This window comes from Lepidothrix coronata, unplaced genomic scaffold, assembly GCF_001604755.1.
Source record: "Lepidothrix coronata isolate B3197 unplaced genomic scaffold, Lepidothrix_coronata-1.0 Scaffold3, whole genome shotgun sequence".
Lineage (NCBI taxonomy): Eukaryota > Metazoa > Chordata > Aves > Passeriformes > Pipridae > Lepidothrix > Lepidothrix coronata.
Genome location: NW_016690183.1, coordinates 3840814 through 3859303, shown reverse-complemented (window position 1 = coordinate 3859303; position 18490 = coordinate 3840814). Strand labels below are relative to the sequence as shown.

The 18490-nt window shown below is 36.1% G+C and overlaps 1 protein-coding gene across 4 annotated transcripts in view; it reads right to left on the bottom strand.

The window, feature by feature from the left end:
• The window catches only part of LOC108500930 (solute carrier family 12 member 7-like), a 70985-nt gene that overhangs the window by 36659 nt on the left and 15836 nt on the right, over positions 1-18490 (bottom strand). For 3 of the 4 annotated variants that reach the window (XM_017822336.1, XM_017822330.1, XM_017822309.1), the window contains exons 2-8: positions 17207-17301; positions 14586-14708; positions 12226-12372; positions 11397-11451; positions 9009-9139; positions 6550-6791; positions 3901-4112 (exon numbers count right to left, since the gene is read on the bottom strand). In XM_017822336.1, coding sequence (XP_017677825.1) covers positions 3901-4112; positions 6550-6791; positions 9009-9139; positions 11397-11451; positions 12226-12372; positions 14586-14708; positions 17207-17301 — 1005 coding nt within the window. The remainder of the gene's footprint in view (positions 1-3900; positions 4113-6549; positions 6792-9008; positions 9140-11396; positions 11452-12225; positions 12373-14585; positions 14709-17206; positions 17302-18490) is intronic. The other variant, XM_017822320.1, reaches the window with a different exon arrangement.

Genomic DNA, 18490 nt, shown 5'->3' with positions numbered 1-18490 from the left:
CAGCTCTGCTTCACGATTGTTGCTCCCCCCACTCAGTGGGGGGAAACAGTGAAGAAACCACCCCAGCCCTGGCTGGACTAAGGCCGTGGAGGCCCAGGGGCCCCTCGGGTTTGGGGGCCCCAGGCCACCCCTCGTGGCTTCGATCCTTTCTGCCAACAACTTCCTCCGGCTGTTGTAATATGCTAATTTCATAGGGGTGAAACACAGCTTCGATTGGCCCCACATCGGAAACTCACCTGGGATCAACTACTTCCAGCCCCCCCAGGGAAGAGGGGTGGGGAGTGAAACCACCACAAAACCCCAGCAGAATGTGGTTTAAATTCCCCAGGAAACTAAGGATGTTTGTTTGAAGGCAACTGAGGGTCAAAGAACCAGCAACTTGAGAGAGTTTACATTTGTGGGAACACTGGTTGTGCACCCTGACAAGACTGTAAGAATATCCAACACTGACTCCTATTTTAAAATAAGACAAGTTATCCTATCACATGTGAGGAAACAAAGTAGATGCTCTCCCACCCTGTCAAGAACACAAAGGATTTTACAGCACGGAAATAAACAATTCCCATGGACTGCCAGGATGATCAAATAGCCAATTTTTAGCCATTCCGTACAATTTTAGGGAATTTAAGCACAGTATTCTAAGCCTCCAAAACAGCAAAAAGTTACCTTGAGCATAATATGAGACTGACTTTGAACCATAAGTTACCAAAGAGAGGATACACATATCCAGATTCATAACAGAAATCTTACAATTGGTAAGCATATACAGAAGAATGCATGAGAATTGTAAGAGACAGCAGAATAAAGATTAAAAGTAAGTATTAATTGCTACAGAATATGTGTGTTAGTTCAATCAAATGAAGAGGAGTAATAAATCCATCTAGAGATAAGACTGAAGCCATTAGAAGAGTTAAGGAAACAAGAGAATTGTAAATTTCAGGAATTTTCACAAAGATTTGAGGACTGATGTAAAATAAGTCAAGATCTCCAAATTAGCATCTACTTCCTGTGGAGCATAAAGGAAAGTCCAAAAATCAGTTTGCAATTGCCAGTCAAAACCACTTAAATATTTAACAAGGACTCAACAGCTTGTGTCCTTTATTTAGTATGACACTGGACTGACAATGGCCTGACCACTCCAACACACACAACTCAATTGTGGAACTGTTCATGCCAGCATGAGTGGAAAAAATTAGCTTAGATATTTTATTAAATAGAAATCACTTTCCCATTTCTTAACATGTCACATAGAGCTTTTCTATACTCATTTTCCCACAAGTGATAATCCAAGGGGACTTGGAAGTTAGGGTGAGAAAAAAGAATCACTTTTCAGAAGAGTCCAGACATTTGTCCCCTTTAGGACCATTCATGGATTGCTGAGGCTCCTCTAGCAACATTTAGGACACACACACAATGCATCAGACCAGCATGCTACCATGAAGCAGAACAATGTTGATTAAAGCAATTTGGAAATTCTATCATTATTGTTAGGATTACAGACATATTTGTTCAGTCATTTGTAGAATGATTTATTATTGTTAGGATAACATTCAAAGAAGGTGTATAAGAGATTTATACTTTCTGTATATGAGTGCCCAATAAATAGCGTGAGCACACACTTCCTGGACACCCAGTCATGGTATCTGAGTATTCGCACTCACAGCTCAAGAATCTTTAATGTGCAGAGCAGCTCCAAAGTCTACCTACAATGCAGAACAGACACTGAGTGGAGGAAAACCCTCCCTGAGAAATCTTTGCAAGTCAAGCTCAAACTTATGCTAGGTATAAGAGTTTGTGCTCACACTCAGCAAGGAGGACACCTAAGTTCTAGCATTATATGACACTAGGATAGTGAAATGCATTGTTAGAGTGGTTCTTGTTCAAAGAAATGTTACTCAGTGAATAGAAGCAGAGCATGTATTTCTAAAAGTAGAATAATCAGTACTCAGTTTGAAACCTCCAAGAATACTGAAAGACCTGAGGTTGACGTGAAATCGTACTGCTACCCAAGGACAAACGTAATGCAAACTTTTTTATTTAAAAGGGTTTCAGAGAGACATAGAAACTAAAGACTCAGAAGTAGCATGAACATCATGAACATAGCAACAACAGCAATTGATAAGAGACAGTAAACATATGGGTGTTATCTTTGAGTTCTGAAAAAAAAAGCAGCTATTTTCTTGAGTTTTGAGGAACTGGGGAAGCCTCAACTTGGCTTTTGTAAAAGAAAATTGTCAGAAATATTCAAATTCCTTGAGGGAAACTTAAATGAGGGTGATCCACTTAAATCAGTCCACCTGTATTTCCTATGTTTTCGAAATATTCCTCACCCAAGGAACCTATAGTAGCCGTGGTATAAGAGGAAAACTCCTCACATGGATAAAACGGTTCAAAGACAGAAAACAACAGGTAAAAGTAAATGTAAGTAGTTTTGTAATGCAGAAGAGCCACCAGTAAGCTTCTACAAGGATGAGCAGCAGTATTTAACCAGTGCTATCCAGTACACTCGAACAGCCTAAAAAAGTGAGCTAGTAGCAAGATGAGAAAGCTTACTGGCAATACTCAGTTAAATCAAAGTTGTAGAAGCAAAACCAACTGCAAAGAACTAGAAAAAAATCATATTAGACTCAGTAAATAAACATAATGCAATTGATGAAATTCACTACAGCTAACCAACAAGTAACAAACACTGGAAAGCATATCCCTCACATTGAGCTTTCAGCAGACTCCTAATGGTCTTTAGAGATCTTAGCATCATGTGAGAGTAAATTAGCAAAATGTACTTTTATACAGGATTGCTAGTTCAAGTAAATATTACACAGTGAACAAAACAAGGAACAGAACAAAAGCACATTTTTCCAAAACAAGAAAAATCAGTGCTCAGCCTGAAACCTCCAAAAGCAAAAGAGTAGTTTAAATCTTACAGGGTAGCAAAAAAAAAAAAAAGAACACATAGTTGCCTTCTGAGCTGGAGCAGGAAATGCAAAAATATTTAGGAAAAACTGTAGATATGCATATGGTAAATTGTAAAATGCACAGAACAAACTCTAAGTCACATTTCTTGTAAGAAACATTTCAAATCAGAAATAATTTCATTTTTCATTATCTTTTTTTAAACACACAAATTTACATTCAGAGAAGTCTATGTTTCATTTACTATATACTTCATATTTGGTATTTTAAACTGAACTACTATGTGATTGCCTTGTGTCCCTGTGTAGGTAGCATTGCATATTTATATAAATCAAACCTTATTTTAAGAGAAAGCAGGGGAGAGGTATCAAAACATCAATTTCATTCTCAGAAATGCTATTTGTGCGTGTACAGTAGAATCTCTTACATGAATCTCATGACTCTGTGCAATTGGAATGCCAAGCTGTCACAACTGGACAAAAACGTAAACAGAAGAAAAATCTATACACTTTGTAGGCTGCTTTTCTCGAAATCAATCACTAACTTGCCGTACACATTGGACAGGCCACTGGACTTCATTCCTCATTGCACTAGCTGTAAATTGGAAACAAGTTCTCCCTCAGGAGAGTTTGAAAATGTATTAATGAATAGCTTACTGAAATGTGTATCTGGCATACAAAGGAGCCAAACACTTAAAAAAAATAGTTGTGATAAGCACTTTACTACCTTTTTCTTTTTGATTGAACAGTGGCTTTTGAAAGTGTGCCTAAAAAACTCCAATGATGCCCAAATTAAAGCACTTGATATTAAGCTTCTAAAACCAGATGAAAATTTTATAGGAAGAAGCATGCTCAAGGTAGCAATCTTTCACAGCAACAGATTAGAGGTAAAGAAGTAGTGACAGGATAGACCACTACAATACTAACCAGCAATCAGCCAAATTAATAACATCCAAAAATTTTTAAATCACTGTGCTTTCCAACTTACCAGTTAGAACTCCACTCATTATTCCTGGAATCCCTTGAATTTCTGTTACATTATTGAGACGAAAGTAGTCATCACATGTAGCATTAAGCAATGAGCTATCACAGAAGAGGCGCCACAAAGGTGTAGTCTTTGTTTCATTATTGCTTTCAGTAAATTTGGCACAGACATCAAAGCTGCGTTTTGATAATGTACGGTTTCCAAGGAGACAGATCCTACAAACAAGAAAAAAAAAAAAATCAGTGATCCTTTAATATAGGGTGTGCATTAAAGCATTTTATGTCTTTCAGACTTCTTCAGAAACCTATTATTCACAGTATCTAAGACTCGTACTACATCTACTAAAACAGTATATAGTTTCTACATCTAAATGTATAACCTTCATCAATAGCCTTTAAAACATGGATCAAATATTTCGACTTTAAGGTATTAATAGCTATTTTGCTTTCTGATTTATTCTTTAGAAAATATAATCAATTTAAGCAGCTTGACTAGATAACAGAGATAATGATTCATTTAGTCCTACAAGAAATCAGGGAAATTAAGGAATACTTTATATAGATGAGTCTAACCAAGAAAATACGAAAGTAATATTAGGCAAGTACATCATTCCCTTTTCTAGCAAATAAAAACTTTAGATGATCCTTGAAAATATTACAATCCAAAAGGTAGGAAATAAGCCAGGAAAGTTAAATAGCAAAATTTAAAAACATTGATGGGAGTACAAATTAAAGAATTGTGTATCGGGAAGCAAATAATTTCTTTCAAGAATGAAAGAAAATTAGAAAAGTCAGAAGATTTTGTCAAAAGCAAATTCCTACCAGCAAAGAATATTAAGGATCATGGAATATTTCTTTGCTAAACTACACAGAAGATGTTTAGGAGATCTCTATTCCAGTTTTGCTTAATACTCAAATGATTTTTATATATATATATATATGAAGATGAAAGAAGGAATATAAAAAAAAATCCCATGTGGGTTAGGCAGATAAGTCAAAAATCAGATAGAACACATGTAATATTTCTGAAGGAGCTCAGTTAAGAAGCTGATAACAAACAGTAAAAACATACCACTTGGCATTAGAACAAGTATATGAAGTCAAGCAGAATACTGCCCTAGTGCAATATTCTGTTTCTGTGTGCAATTAAAAGTAGATGCCATAGGAGGAGTACAGGACACCAGTACAGCTTCAAGGTATGGCATCACATGTAAGTTAAACAGGTTTAACAGAAAGCTGTTGCTAAAGAGATCATCTTGCCACTTGTCTTGCTCATTTTTCTTTTTAATTGTTATTAGTTTTGGTGACCCCATAGAAGCAAGGTCAATTGATTCAACCAATGGAAACTTCTTTCAGTTTGATTCAACTGAGAGATCATGAAGTAAACTATTTTACCACCTATACAATGGCCAAACTTAATGGAAGTTGGTGATATTAACCTAACTAACCAGCTAAGTGGAAGCTGGGTTTTTTGATGACCAGCTCATCATCAGATCAGCCTTATCATAAATTAAAACTGCACTTGAGTTTCTAATTTTGAGGCAGACTGTAAGCGTAAACAATTATATTTACTGGGAAAAAACCTTTCTTTATATTTTTTCACCCCATACAATAGTATATCATAGTAGCAGCCTCATACAAGGTTTCCAGGAACTTGATAATCAGTCTTACCCATGCTACATATCCAGATAAACTCTCTTTTACTTGTATAGGTGATTAAAAGATTTAACTATTTCCCCACTGGAAGTTACAGCTGGTAAGAAACTCAAGGTTAATCCAAATATATGTCAAAATTTTTGATCACACTTATTTTTTCAATTGAGGACAGTATCATGTTACAAAACAGTAATGCTCAATTTGTAATACAATTACCCACACTTCAAAGTACTATAGAATCTGTAACAATCATACAGCAAAGGATAACTCTTGTTATGAAGTGCCATGCAGGACTGAAGTTATCAGCCTATTCCACTAGTGTTTCAAGCAATATAATCTTATTTTCTCTTTAAACAGAAAAAGATGCACAAAAATGTAACTCACATACTGATAACTGGAGTAAAGCAATAGCTCTTAGCTAAGGAGTTGAACAAATTGAAGGTGTTGAGAAGCAATGTCATGTGTGACAACAATAAAATTTTATTTTATTAACAAGAAAGTCTTCACAAACACAAGTGAATTTAACACTGCAATGTCTCAATTTTAGGAAGGGAGAAATGAAGTTTCAAAAATGTCCTCATAACACAGAAAGTTTGAAAGTATGTTTCCTTCATAACTCTGGTTCATAGCTAATATGTTTTCTTGAAGTTTTTACTTTATTCCATAAGTTTCTAATTTAGATAAAGCAGCTATATTTACTGTCAGTAAACCCCACCTTTTTATTCTTTAGGTGTGGGTGGAATAACAGCTAGTAATTTTAAGCACCAAAGAACATTTACTAGAGTATCACATCTTACGAAAAATGAAAGATTCAGATATGTAACTCAGAATAAGAAATAAGCACATCAGTGCCTAAACCCCTTAAACCTACCATTGAAGCCAGTGCGCTTGTATTTTGAAGCTTAGCTTAAAGCATGAAATGGTTACAGTAACTACTCCCTCCCCACACTTTTTTTTTTCTTTTAAATAACCCACACAACTTAAATATTGCACTTACGGAAAGTCGGGTGGGTCAAAAGCAGTCTTAATAACTCCAGCATATATGGCAATGATGGAAAGAATCACACAGGCAAGAAAGACCAGAGCAAGTTTGTTGACATACTTTACTCCCACAAAAACTACTATGGCCATAAGAATGATAATACATGTTCCATAAACTCTCATGTTGTTTAGCATAGCCTCTGTTTCTTCACCAACCTCTTCTGCTTTAAATATAGCAGCACTTGGAGAAATGTAGGTCTGCAAGAGATATGACAAACTATCACACGTGTAATAACAAATATTTTATTAAGAAATCATTTACTTGAACTACAAAATCTAACCTTCTGTATTAGTTTTATGCTTTCACAAATGTGTTCAACCAGATAACATGGTCATTTAGAAAGTGTAGAGGTAAAAGGAAGGGGGAGGTAAGAATGAAGGAAAACAAGTTTTGAGAATAAGATATAGCTTTTGCTCCAGCTTCTTCTCTCCCCTTAAAGAGTTTCCACTCCTCAAACTCATGTGTCAGCCAGACAGGAAAAACTGCTAAGAAATCTGGGGGGAAAAGAAGGAGCACATAACAAAAATTAAAAGAAAAAACCCAAACCCATAAAATAGCTCAAACCAGATATATGCTTAATAATTCCACTGACTGAAACACAATACGAAGAATCAAATAATATAGCATAATAAAAAACTGAAAATGTTTTCAGTATTACAGATCCTACACTACATTTCATAAAATTTGAATCTGAAATTGCAATAGCGCAAATTAAGATTAGCATGACAAAGCTTAGTCCTGTGCTAAAACAGACAATTTGAACTATTGCAATTTCAAACATGAAAGCATAGATCTCAATTGAGATCTACAGATCTCAATTTCATACAATTTAGTTCTGGGTTCTACATGAAAAGAAGTTAAAAGTACAGCTCATAGGACTTATGCTGATAAATGCAATTGAGAAAACTAATTGATCTATAGTTCTAAGACATTTGTGTACTACACTACGTGATAGCAACATCTTTATTCCTTCTTCTAGCATCTCTAAAAAAATCCTCTCTGCTCAGCTACTAGGGGAGTATTGGGGCTTGAGGCAACTCAATCCTTCAAAACAACTACTAAACTGGCTATCCTTAGATAATTTAACTCCTAAATGAAGAAGAAATGAAGAAAGGAAGAAACTTTGAACAGGAGGCTATTCTCATATGTCCAGAAGCAAAATCCAAAAACAGACATGGAGGATTCTTCCCTAGAGTTTTCTTAAATTAAATTTAGTACATCAATATTTACTAGAGTGCTAGGAGAGATGACAATTGTCACATCACCATGGAAGAAAAAAAAGCAAACTGAAAAACTAATTACAGGTTTTATATATTTATATATATATATTGTTAGAAAACTCTGCATTTCAATGTTGCAGAAGTATCAGGCTCTGTATGCCAGTACTCCAGTAAGATTTTCTTGTGTACTTTGTTGCCCTGCTGTTCACAGCCTTTGCTAGGGAAAACCACAGGCAGATGACTGATTCCTGTCCCTCCAAATAATCCACGTCCCATCAGAGAAAAAAAAAAGCAATACTTGTGCCTTGCAGGTATGATAGAGGTCTGTTTTGCAGTCTTTGTCAGATATCTTGGGCAGCATTTTACTTCAAATTGCATAGCTAAACCCCATACATACTTATTAGCAACACATACCCGGCATGACACTTTAATAGGGAGAACAGCGCACCAAATTCAACTCACAATTTAACATGGTGCTGGTGTTGCTACTATAGAACAGATTGCCCAAGCAAGCAGTAGTGAGGACTGTCTCTAAATTCAAGAAAGTCTGGATTTGATGACATGGGTCTTAGTAAGCAACAAGGAGCAATTTCGAAGTACCTCTTGTGCATATCTGCAGTTTCTGATATGATGAACAATAACTGTCTGGCCCCTCCTGGATGATGCACAGTCACAGTAGCTGCACCACTGCCATACAGGCAGTCTTCCACAGCATCTTTACAAATATATGAAAATTCAAAGCCAGCAGTTTGGAAAGTAGAAATTGGGACACATTCTTAATTCCTGCCTCACAGGTGATACGACCTTCACGTTCTTCACAACTTTTCATTGGGCAGTAGCCAGTGCATAGGGCAGTGCAAAGCACTGTAGAAGCTGAACAGTTTCTGTGAGTTACCCTGGGAATGCTTGTCTGATCCAGGTTCACAGACTTTCATATGGAAGGAGAGGAGTTCTATTTGATTCCTACTTTAAGTAGAAAAAACTTACATCAACTTTTAATTTATTTTTGTATTATTGATAAGAATCTACCTTTTTCAAATAGTCATGAGTAAGAATAAATATCAACATACTGAAAATGTAGTATCAAAACATTAACAATCATCAAACTAGAATGCATTTTAGGCCAAGTAAATTCATCAGCAATTTCCCTAAGCAGCCCAAATACATTTAGTCTTAAGAGAAACTAGTACTCACCAATAAAATTTCGATGGTACCAAGAATGTACATTGCTCCTGCAAAGGTTGTGCCCAAATAGAAGCAAAGTCCCACTGCTCCACCAAACTCTGGCCCTAAAGATCTTGAAATCATGTAGTAAGAGCCTCCAGCTGTGAATTTAATAAGAAACCAACCAAACAAAAAACCTCCAGGCCTTCAGGTTAAGGATGGCAGTAGAGAACAAAAATCTGAATCATTCAATCAACATAATCAAGATAACCATTGCATGTATCTCCATTGACATGTTAATACCAAAACTGTAGTTAATGTCTATACCAACTAGACAGTTAGAATGTACATTTCAAGATTAATATCCCCATGTACATTTTCTGGGAACAGAAAGTAAAGCCCAACAAAAAAAGAGAAAAAATTTACACAAGCTAAACAGAAGTAAATTAGAAAAGGATATAGAGGTATAAATAGATGTGAATCAATTTCTAACCTCAAGTTGTTCCCCACCAAACAACAGATTTCCAAAACCATTGCTTTATGAGATAGGGACAAACCAGATTTTTTTCCTCACTGATATACATTCTTTTCATTCTTTTTATTTTCTGTATATGAAACCATTACCACTTTCACTACAGGCATTTTTTTTCAGTACCATTTAAAAGTGTTAGCTAGGGATTGCTTTTTCTTGTGTACTCATATACTATTCACTTTGAGCATGAATTTTTCAATTCTTCTCACTCTTACTTCCCATACACATGTATCATCTTTCTCTAAGTCATAAACTACACCACCACCACCTCCATTTCCAACATACCATTTCCCTTTCAATAAGGCTTTAAGTTTCAAGCTCTTAATATCTCTATTGAGAATTTCACCCAACCCCCTCAAGGCAAACTCTTCTCTCTCATTCCCTCTCCATCTACTCCTGAATTAATATTTTCCCACTCATAACAAGGTTATGAGGAAGCAAGAGGAGACAGAGAAAGGAAGTGCTTAATTTTAAATACACATACGTCAATGTGCAGTCTGAAGCTGTTTCTCATAGAATCTTTAAGGTTGGAAAAGACCTCCAAGATCATCAAATCCAACCATTAACCTAGCACTGCCAGGTCCACCAATAAACCATGTTCCTAATCACCAAATCTTTGTGTTTTTTGAACACTTCCAAGGATGGAGATTCCAACACTTCCTTGGGCACTCTGTTGCACAGGCTTCAATGTTTTCAATATGAACAAATGAGAAACTAACAAAGAAATTATTATTCATCTCCAATACTTTTACTAAATATAATGCTGTCACATATGATGTGACAAAAGAAAAGATCCTGCTGCTCAAGTCTCCTTCAGTCCTAGGTTCTTATCTTTCTGCCTTCTCCATATATTCCAGCACAAGCATAATTTCTCTAAGAAACTGGCACCAACAACAAAAAAGTGAAAATGAAGACCTGTCTAGTGTAAGAACTGCCAGTTTCAAAGATTTCTGTGACACTCAGATGTCAAACAAAACCTTTACAATGAACTTTAAAAATATGAGGGGGACAAGAGCAGAACATTTTAGTTATCTAGACACTCATTTGAATAAATTTCTTTATAAAATACAAGTATTTAAAACAAAATTTTCTATTGTATTTTTATTTCATATATGGTACTGTATCCATGAAATACAATTATAACACAATTATTCTACATCCTGCACAAACTGGAACATTTGCTTTTGCCCAACAACTTATCTAACAGTTCTGAAACCCCTTACTAAGCTGCAGAACCTTTGTGAGGAACTATTTTAAGTTCAAGTAAACTGTTCAAAGTTCAAAACAACATCTGAATGTCAGAATTATCAATTAACGTGCTGAGAAACTGAAAAGGATAAGAGCTTCAAGGGCTAACTGCTTTTGCATCTAAAAAAAATCCTCTAAAATTATAAAACCAAACAAATTCATCTATTTATGCTGAACAGGTAAGGAGATGAGCAGAACCTACAGTGCTTATATAGAAAAATATTTCTGCCAGCAGACTAGTTGCTATTCTTGCAGAAAACAAGATAACTATCTCCAGTGTTTAGATGGAATCTAGGCGAATTCAAGATAGAAAAAAGAAGCACTAGCCTTATTTGTAAATTTATAAAGAAATTTGTTTTGCATGAAGACCAGTCTCCATTCATTCAAATTACATCTTATCTTCCATTAAAACAGAATCAAATGATCGATGACAAAAATGTGTTGCAGTTCATTATTCCCAAACGATCCAGTTAAAAGACTGCATCTCACATTAAAAAGCTGTTTATAAAATCAATTAAAAGAAAATATGCACTTGACACAAAATCATTACTTCTGATATTTGAGACTACAAAAATTTCTTATCCCAGCTTTAAACTTTCATCATTCGACCATTCACCATCTAAGATAAAATTCATTACCTGGGACTACACCATTTGTTGCTATCGCACTCATTGAAATGGCGGTTAACATAGTCTGTGGGAAGACGAAACAGAGGAAATTTAAAATACTAGAGGAGGTTTTTTTGTTTGTGGGGGTTTTTTATTTGTTTTTTTTTTTTTTGAAAGATGGGGCAAGACAAAGTGATCAAATGAAATTAGAAATTTATTTTTTTAAATAAGATGTTACAGTTACCATATATTTGGTTTGGAATATCCATGTAAATTAAGTACTAAATTTTTCTGTAGAAGATTCAGTTAATTTAGATGTTTGAGACAGTCTTTAAAAAGAACTGGAAGAATATATACCACTGAACATACAAAACAGTATGTTATTTCAATTAAATAGTAGTGACAAACTGATCATATCATTATTATGACAATATCTACTAGTGGTCTCACGCTCTAAAATACTACTTCATGGACATAATGTTGTGGTTCAATTTGTAGTTTATATTTCAGTTCATTCTAAAGTTGTGAAAAGCAGATCAGTTCAGATCTCAAAGTAAACAGTGAAATAATTGCTAAATGCCGATTTAATAAAATCCATATAACACTTCAGACAAAAGCTTACTGTAATCAACTCAAAAGAAACTTCATAAAGGGTAGAATGACACGTGACACTCACTGCCTTAATATATATAACCCATCTCTCTCAATTTAACCATAGTGGTTAAATATCAGTGCAATTTAACCAATATATTTAAATATGGTTTTCTTTCTCTGATACTCATATATTAGAAGGCATCAGTACTCTTGTAATAGAGGATTTGGCTAACAGTTAAAAAAAAAGACAAAAAGGTGAACTTACACAAGCACAACACATGAACACGATGATGAAAGACTCAAGAACTCCAGCTGTTCCCACAATCCATGTTAAACGTAGGAAAAGGATGACTCCCAAGATGTTTTGCAAGCAGGGAAGATACACACCAATAAAAGTGCCCATCCGTGGACCCTGGAAATGAAGTGAGAACATGAATTCCTTTGCACTGATTCCTAAGCACTTTATTCCACAAACTCTTATCACAAATGCTCCATGAAGAAATACCAAGTGACACTGAATGGTAACTTCAGAGCATCCAGCTTTGCAAATATTCATAGGCTTTGATGCAGAAAAATTCCTGAGAAGACAGAAAAGTATTTGTGATAGCAAACTCTCTTGTTCCATAGGAAATCTTGACAGGAGTAGGATGCCCCTTTATCTGTTGATTGCAATGCTTTACAAACTTTCTTCTGAAATACCTCTTACAGGCTACTGTTGAAGATAAGTTACTGCCACAAATCAAAATACCAAATATGTTATGCAAAAAGCTGATCACAAATTGCCATGCAGCTTGAGCAAAAAAATTATATTCAACAGCAAGTATTTTCCATTTTTACAAAAGATAGACAAACTATTAAGACAGAGACAGAAGAAATGCAGAGCTGATTACAATTTGTTTTTGCAAAAGTTGTAAAACCTGCTACAACATAATACATTTGTACTTTTTATTTGCTGGTGATCATCAGGGATCAAGACACACACAAAAGATGTGTGTAGAAGTTTCGTCGTCTACACTTATGAAGAAATCAGCCTTTGAAATACTCTAGTTAGAAGCAACAGTTATATACAGATTTCTAGATAGATTTTTAGCACTTGGGCAATATCCATCTGAAACATCAACACCACTGTCTCAGTCTTGCCATTAAAAATGCTACCCTGCCAAGGTACTACTTAACTACAATTTAATTTTGGAAATGAAACTAAGACATGTGCATAAAAATTGTGTTAGCAGGCCACCAGATGGTGTTAAACAAGACAAAGGGCAAGTGAGGACATGAAGTTCATTTGACTGGTCAGCTCCAGAGGGACTAATATGGTGATGCATTGAGAAAAAACTCTGCTCAGAAGCTAAGCAGACAACAGGGATCACACGAAGGAAAGTGTGAGCTGATCAGTTTTGGTTTTCTCACATCTGAAGTTGTATCTTCAGATGAGGTGAAACAAATATAGATTAAGCACAACTAGACAAACAGAAAGAAAGCCCACATATGAACAAATGCAGGATAAGCAAAAAGCTAAACCAAACAGCTGGACTTTATTCCTCACCCTCGCCCGTTGTCCTGGTACCAACTTCCACTCAAAATCTCCCTTCCAGTCAAATAAGCTGCACTTTTAAGCTTACTTTCAAGCACCTTTTCAACTCTGTTTCTTCTGCTATGTACTCATTTCCTTTTACTCATTCTCAGGTGCTTCTCCTCCTTTCTCAATAGCTCAGCATACAAATTCAGTAGCAGCACACCTTCTCCTACACAAAGGACTCCTAGCACTCTCCCTTTCCCATTTTCTACCCTCATTTTCTTAGTTTCATTTACCATGCTCAACCACTTCCAGCTCATCATTCTTCCTTGCCTGGAAGTTTTTATACTCTGTCAGGTCATGTTTTTTATCCAAGTTTTCTCCTTCCAAAACAGCTCCCTCCTTACAGAGGGATCAATCCAACATCTCATTGAAGACTCCAACTGTTGCATATGTTTCATTTCTACAGAGGCTCAGACAGGCACTTTGGGCATCCAGTACACAACCCTTGATGAATTCAGTTGCTGTCTTCTATTAAGTGTGTTTAACAATGTGCCAAACAGAGCATATGCCTTCCTTCCCCCCACCAATATAATATTATTGATGTATGCAACAACAAAAAAAGTGTTCTTGAAGTGCATCCACTAAGTCTTAAAAATACTTAGTCTGACACATTAAACCAAGAGAGCTGCTGGAAAAACTACTACCATGTTAACCAGGTGCAAATATGCTTACAGATTTAAAAATGCGACCTGTTTCTTGTAAGGTTTGCCTTAATTTCAACTAGGTAAAAACCTACGCAATCCAAATACATTAAGGGCAAGGGAAGGGAACGGAGGGAAAGGGAGGGAGGGGAGGGTGGGTGTACTGTGGGTTTCAGATGCTAGCTTTGCACACATTTTACCTAGGGGTTTTACAGCAACGTCTTGCTAAATAAGCTAACAAGAACACCAAATTAACACAAGTCCTGCTGCAAATGCTTCAGTTCTAAACACAGTATTACTAATCTCACTCTTGTTTTTAGGTATCCATATATTCTCTTTTCAGGTTGAAAAATGCTCTTCTTTATGGCTAGCTTTGTCCCAATAACTTATTAGAAGTTTAAATACCTTGACTTCCTTTCGCTTGCTGTCTTCATCTGCTTCATGTTCCACCACACCTTGAGTCAGATTAGTGTAGTTTGCTAGTTTATTCAGAAGAGATGACACCATGGGATTACTATCCATTTCTTCCTGTTGGGTTTTTAAGAATACTGCATTAATTAAATAGGATTTTTTAAAAGTCATGATTTTATAATACTACTTCAAAATATACTCAACAGGTCAACCCTGATTCACCCAAACCAAAAAATTAGCATGACAAAATACAAGTCAGCTTTCAACCAACTTTCTATTCTTCCTAGCTGTTTAACACTTGTAGCAGGGAGGATGCTGAAACTGAAACCAGTACACCGCTGAAAGCTCAACAAAACCAATATTTATTACCAAGAGGTGGCCAACAAAACAAGAACCCGAGAGAGAGGAAAGGGGAGGGAAATAAGCCCTCAGTACAACTCCCCACTCACTCAGGTGTTGCTTACAAAGTTATCTTACCAACTCCAGAATGCCTAGAATTACCCATAGCAGAAGCTGCATCCTCATAGTGTCAGCAGGCTCACAAGATGGCAGGCGTCCCAGCAAAACGCAACGTTGTCCTTCATTGTGAAGCTTGAGTTCCACTCCCAGCACAAGCTATCTGCTTTTTATACAATTAATTGGTGATGTCTACCTGGGCAGGTGTGGCCAGCACCACCTAGCTAGAGGCCTTCAGTCCCTCCCTCTGTTATGCAAGCAGCATCTCTCCTGTGCATGCGTGTGTGCATTGGAATTTCCCCGTGCATGCGCACTATACCTCGGGGGGTCTTTCCTAAATGAGTCTGGGGGTGTACTTCATCACTCTCCTCCTCACTTTCGCTTTCAAATGCCCTTGAAGGGCCATCAGCCAATAGTGAGGTACAAATTAATTCTAGTTTATGCAAGATGCTTCCTTCAAGGACGAAGTTCTCGTTTATCAGTGCTTGTTTTCTCATAACTTGGCATGAAAAGAACAGACTCTCACAAGTGGCTGGGCCAAACACAGACCAAAGTAGCAACATCTAATTAAGCACGAATACAACACTACATGGCTATGTTGCAACACTTCTTTCATTTTTTTACACTGTCTTACAATATGCAGCTTGAATATAAGGAAAACCTAGAGAAAGACCACTGTTTATTTAAAAAATCTTTTCTCATCACAATACAATTTTTAGGAAATTGTACTGGTAGGGCTGAGTCATTAGGGTGTTCTTCCTGCATCTTGCTTGTGTTTAGAGGGTGATTTCAAATTATTCTCTCAAGCACCTCTCTGGAGGTGCTTAAGGACCTCTGAAGTCTGCAGCTGCAGGCTTATGTATTTTATCTTAAACCATGCATACGAATTCCAAAGTATTCATCTGTTGAAAATATGGCCACATATGCACGTCATATACAGTTGCACATATGTAGTATTACTTGACACAGAAGTCAGCCCCTCTTTCTTTAGCCAAGTATCTCCTATGAAACAAAAACATACTAAAACAATTAATAAAATCCAGAGGAAGCATATACAATAAAAGGATTTCAAGAAAAATGGAACCAGATAATTCAATAAAATACACAAAAATTGAATACTGGAAAGAAGACAAGAGATCAGGATCACAAAGAGAAAGACAAGAACTAAAATACCTTTGCCTGAGACAGTAAGTAATGATAACCATGGTCATAATAGTCAAACTTGTTTTTAACAGTTTATATAAAAACTCTAACAGCTGAAAACACGAGAAGAACAAGATTCTAGGAGCCAAAAACCAGTAAGACATGCATACATGCCAAAAACACAATTAATGACTAACATTACTTTGATCCTTAGCACAATTTTCTCTACGATTCAGTGGAAAATAGTAAATAGACATTATTTGGGTCATGCACAGAATGAACTGAAAGACCATGTCCTCAGTGCAAAGATATTTGGCAGAGAGAAGAGATGAGTGTAAGAGAACAAAAAGAAAATATTGAGAAGAATTCAACTGCAAGATGGCTAAGCAAACAACGCTGGAAGGACTTTGATTATTGTTAACAGCAAGCATTGAAGCAAGACTAGTTGATACTGCTATAGCAGAACAACCTAGGTTAAGTTTTACTAAAAGTACTATTTCATTGAAATAGTGGTCCTTAAAGGTACTTCCTTTCTATGAATGATTGTAATCACTCATTTGATTAAAAAGGTATGAAACTTCCATTATAAAGTAGATGCTTATATTAGAAATTACAAATACAGCTCAGTCATGGTCTGTAACTTTGTTTTCTGCCTTTCCTGCTTTAAGATAAGTCTATGATTCCCTTGTTGAACAAATTAATTTGCTAATCCTTTTAAAACTGAATACTGTTCTGCTAAAACTAATAGATTTAACTTCCAACAGCTTTCTCTAACAACAATTTCTAGATCCTAGCCCAAAAAACTTAAACACAAGAAGACTTATTTCATATATTCACATTAATGCACTATTAATGCGTTATGTCACTCAAATCTACTGAAATGGAATGTTAGCAGGAATCGAATTACAAAAAAGTTATTAAAATTCATTTTCAGCCACTATATTTCACGACAAAGAAAACAGGTGTTTGCTCATCCCAATTAATGGTTAAGTATGTTTCTGGGGTATTTAACTTACCTCAAAGAGAGCCATATTCTTTCCTTCATACGTGTTTCCTCTGTTCAATTCTGCACTGTTAATAAATGGACTACTTTCCCTGGCAATCCCATCCCCTGGTGGAAAAGTACAACAATTAGAAACAAAATGAAAAAAAAAGAGAACATGGTATACCACAAAAGGAATAGTCAGAAGATGCTGATTTAAGAACGGGTTCTAAAAGCACTGCAGGTGAGTGACACTGTCTTAGTGTCAGACACGTGGACTTAACATCTGCATTTAAGGAAATTAAGCTTATTTTAACAGTCTAATCTTTGTATAGTGTTCCATCTCTTAACTCTTAATTATTATTCTTTAACATATATACTGATTTCCCTCCTGTCCTTTCTAGTTTACCTAAAAACACTTGATAATAGCACTTCACATAAACCTTTTGGGCAACAAGAATAAAATAAATCCCCAACCTACCTTTTTATTACTTTACTGACTTCCTCAAAAAATCTCAAGTAGTTAATGCAGGAATTTATGAAAAAATGATGTGAAAGGAATTATTCTTTAGAGGTTGTGGGGACCCTTCTGGGACACGCTATACTTACTCCTCATTGAAATATAAACCTCATTAACCTGTAGCTTCCCTGACCCACTCTGGCACACCTCTCAAAAAATACTGCATTGCTTTCACTGCCTTCCAACCCACACACTACGAAATCTATCACATGCTGTTGCTGTCACAACATCGGCATTTCCAAATAATCTCCAGTCCTTGCCTATGCCACTTTGCCCCTCTGCCCTTTTGCCCTTATATTCAGAGGTTACAGCAATAGTACCTACAGAATCTCTTCACTACAGAATTAAGGAACAGCTGGAGAAGAAGTTGTACTCTTTTTCCCTGTATCCTCCCACTGCCCCCTCCAGGACACTTCTCCCCACATAAAATCCCAGAAGAAAGCTCTTGCAAACACAGACACTAGTCTCAGTATAACGTATTATCTTCATTGTAGAACAGACAGAAATAGATCTCAGTCCCTTAAGCAGAAGAGGGACTGCATCCCTGACAGATTTCGCACCACTTTTCATAGTATCCCTATAACTGCTGGTGTCATGACATAGAAACCATGTTCTATCACGAGAGACCCAGAAGACCATTAGGGTTCTAGAATTAGTTACCCAATCCAGAGAAGAAATATTGATGATTTCATCCACCCCTACTGTTCTTTATCCAGTGTATCTCCTTCTATCCATATCCTCCTACTTATAGTTTTCTGTTTCTCTACACTTTATAATTGGTCCCCCACTGCTTCACGT